Here is a 1,818-nt window from a genome sequence, read left to right on the forward strand (position 1 = left end):
AACCTTGGTTCTTGGAACTGCGCGCGGTTTGCCTATCAATCTCTCAATGGGTGAACTCTGTGTCACCCATACATTCACTACACTAGTACTGAATTAAAACTTTACTACTACACCAATCTTTTACTACCACTAAAGAGGTCTCATTCACAAGATCGCAATTATCAGACTGTACTGAACTTGTAACTGTCAAACGGACCAACACCTTCAGATCTGATCAAACTATTACAGGTTTTTTATATGACCATTTTATTAAAAAGTCTCAATGAGCTATTTTACAAAAACAATTTAGCAAAACTTGACAATGTAGCCCGTCTTATGGGCGCCATTGCTGTGGCAGGTAAAGGTAGAGCTGTGATCATCGTAGGCGTAGGAGTAGGCATCCGGGCATGACTTCTTGAAGATGGCCGGGTAGTTGACCTTCCAGTTTCGGGACTTGCACGTCTCGGGCTTGTTGTGGGCTCCTCGGCAGCAGTACTCGTCGGTGTTGAAGGCAAGGCATGCTGATTTGCATCCAACGGTGTGTCCGCCGGCGCCCTTCTGCGCCAGCTCATGTGGGCAGTGACCGTTCAGGTCGCCGTGGCAGCCGGCAGCATTGCAGTCGTAGTGGGAGTTGCCCACCTTGCGGAAGNAGGTCGGCCGCCTGCTCCGTGGCATTGGATTTTGTTGCCTGGAGAAAAATGAACAATTAAAAAACTCATAAACTTAAAAAGTCAAATTTTACCGCAGTCTCCCGTCTCACAGTGGCCAGCGCCATTGCAGCCAGTTCGTGCCCAGACTCGACCGGCCCAGCCATCGCTGAAAGTAAAAAAAAAGTTAAAAATGTGAGTCCATTTTCATCGTTTTAGCTATTTTACAAACCTGACGTGAATGACGTGGGTGTGTCCGGCATCCAAGGGAAATCCACCCGCATCAGGCAGTGCCTTGCCCGGGTTGTTCAGCAGACCCGGCCAGATGCGGTGTTTGCAGTTGTTGTGAATGCGAATCTCGTGGTTCGCCGAGGCCAGTGTGGCCATGGTGGCCAGCAGAGCTAGGCAGCTGAAAAACTTCATGATTGGAAATAATAGCAACTTTTGGCTAAGTCTGCCGTGTAGTGACTGAGATGTGCCATAAAAAAAGGGGTGACTTTATATAAATAGTGCAAACTAGTTTCTTACGTTTTACGTAACCTGTTCCGGTATCAATGTGTGGGTTTGTGCACCTTTTGGGCGGAAATCCTGATGAAAATCAATGGTTGTCTATGTTTAAATTAATGAAACAGATCTTCATTGTTAATTTAAAAACTGATACTTTCAATTAAAACTACTACGACTACTATTGTGAGATTATCCAACTAATAATACAAATAAAAAGCTCATCTTAATTGGGGTTACTCAAGATTAGGCGTTATTAAAAGAGCTGTTTGCTTAAAACACCTGTGTAATTTTAAATTTTTAAAGTTAAAAGCTCTCGTGTTTACTCAAAACACTTTAATTTTGTGCAAAGCTAAAGTCAAACCAATACTGAAAGTCTAATTCTATTACAATTGCTTCAATTGATGTGGAAAACCGCGACTGCCCATCCCACCACTTGCCTTGACTTTTGTACTCAACGAGCACCTAAATTAAAGAACTCCAGGTAAACTTTAGACAAGAGCTTTTGGCAAGCGGTAGCCTTTCTAATCATCTTATTAAACCAAGTACCTATCACCGATGATGAGTCGCAAACCACACTTTTTTAGTCACCGTTTAACTGCAGTACTTTGCTAGAATGATGTATCATCATCACTGCGTTGTTATCATCAAAGTGAAACTCAACCTCAACTTGAGATTGTCTGTTTTC

At 43.2% G+C, this 1,818-nt stretch overlaps 1 protein-coding gene across 1 annotated transcript; it reads right to left on the reverse strand.

Moving 5' to 3' along the window:
* Positions 1 to 285: 285 nt before the first annotated feature.
* Positions 286 to 1,013, reverse strand: LOC108355938 (pathogenesis-related protein 5-like). The gene is made up of 4 exons (XM_017607070.1): positions 859 to 1,013; positions 722 to 795; positions 585 to 667; positions 286 to 537 (listed from the first exon to the last, which is right to left on the reverse strand). Exons 1-4 carry the CDS (start codon positions 1,011 to 1,013, stop codon positions 286 to 288), a joined length of 564 nt encoding a protein of 187 aa, XP_017462559.1.
* Between the last annotated feature and the right edge of the window lie 805 nt (positions 1,014 to 1,818).

Source organism: Rhagoletis zephyria, unplaced genomic scaffold (assembly GCF_001687245.7).
Source record: "Rhagoletis zephyria isolate East Lansing unplaced genomic scaffold, Rhagoletis_zephyria_1.1 Rzeph_scaffold_52208, whole genome shotgun sequence".
Lineage (NCBI taxonomy): Eukaryota > Metazoa > Arthropoda > Insecta > Diptera > Tephritidae > Rhagoletis > Rhagoletis zephyria.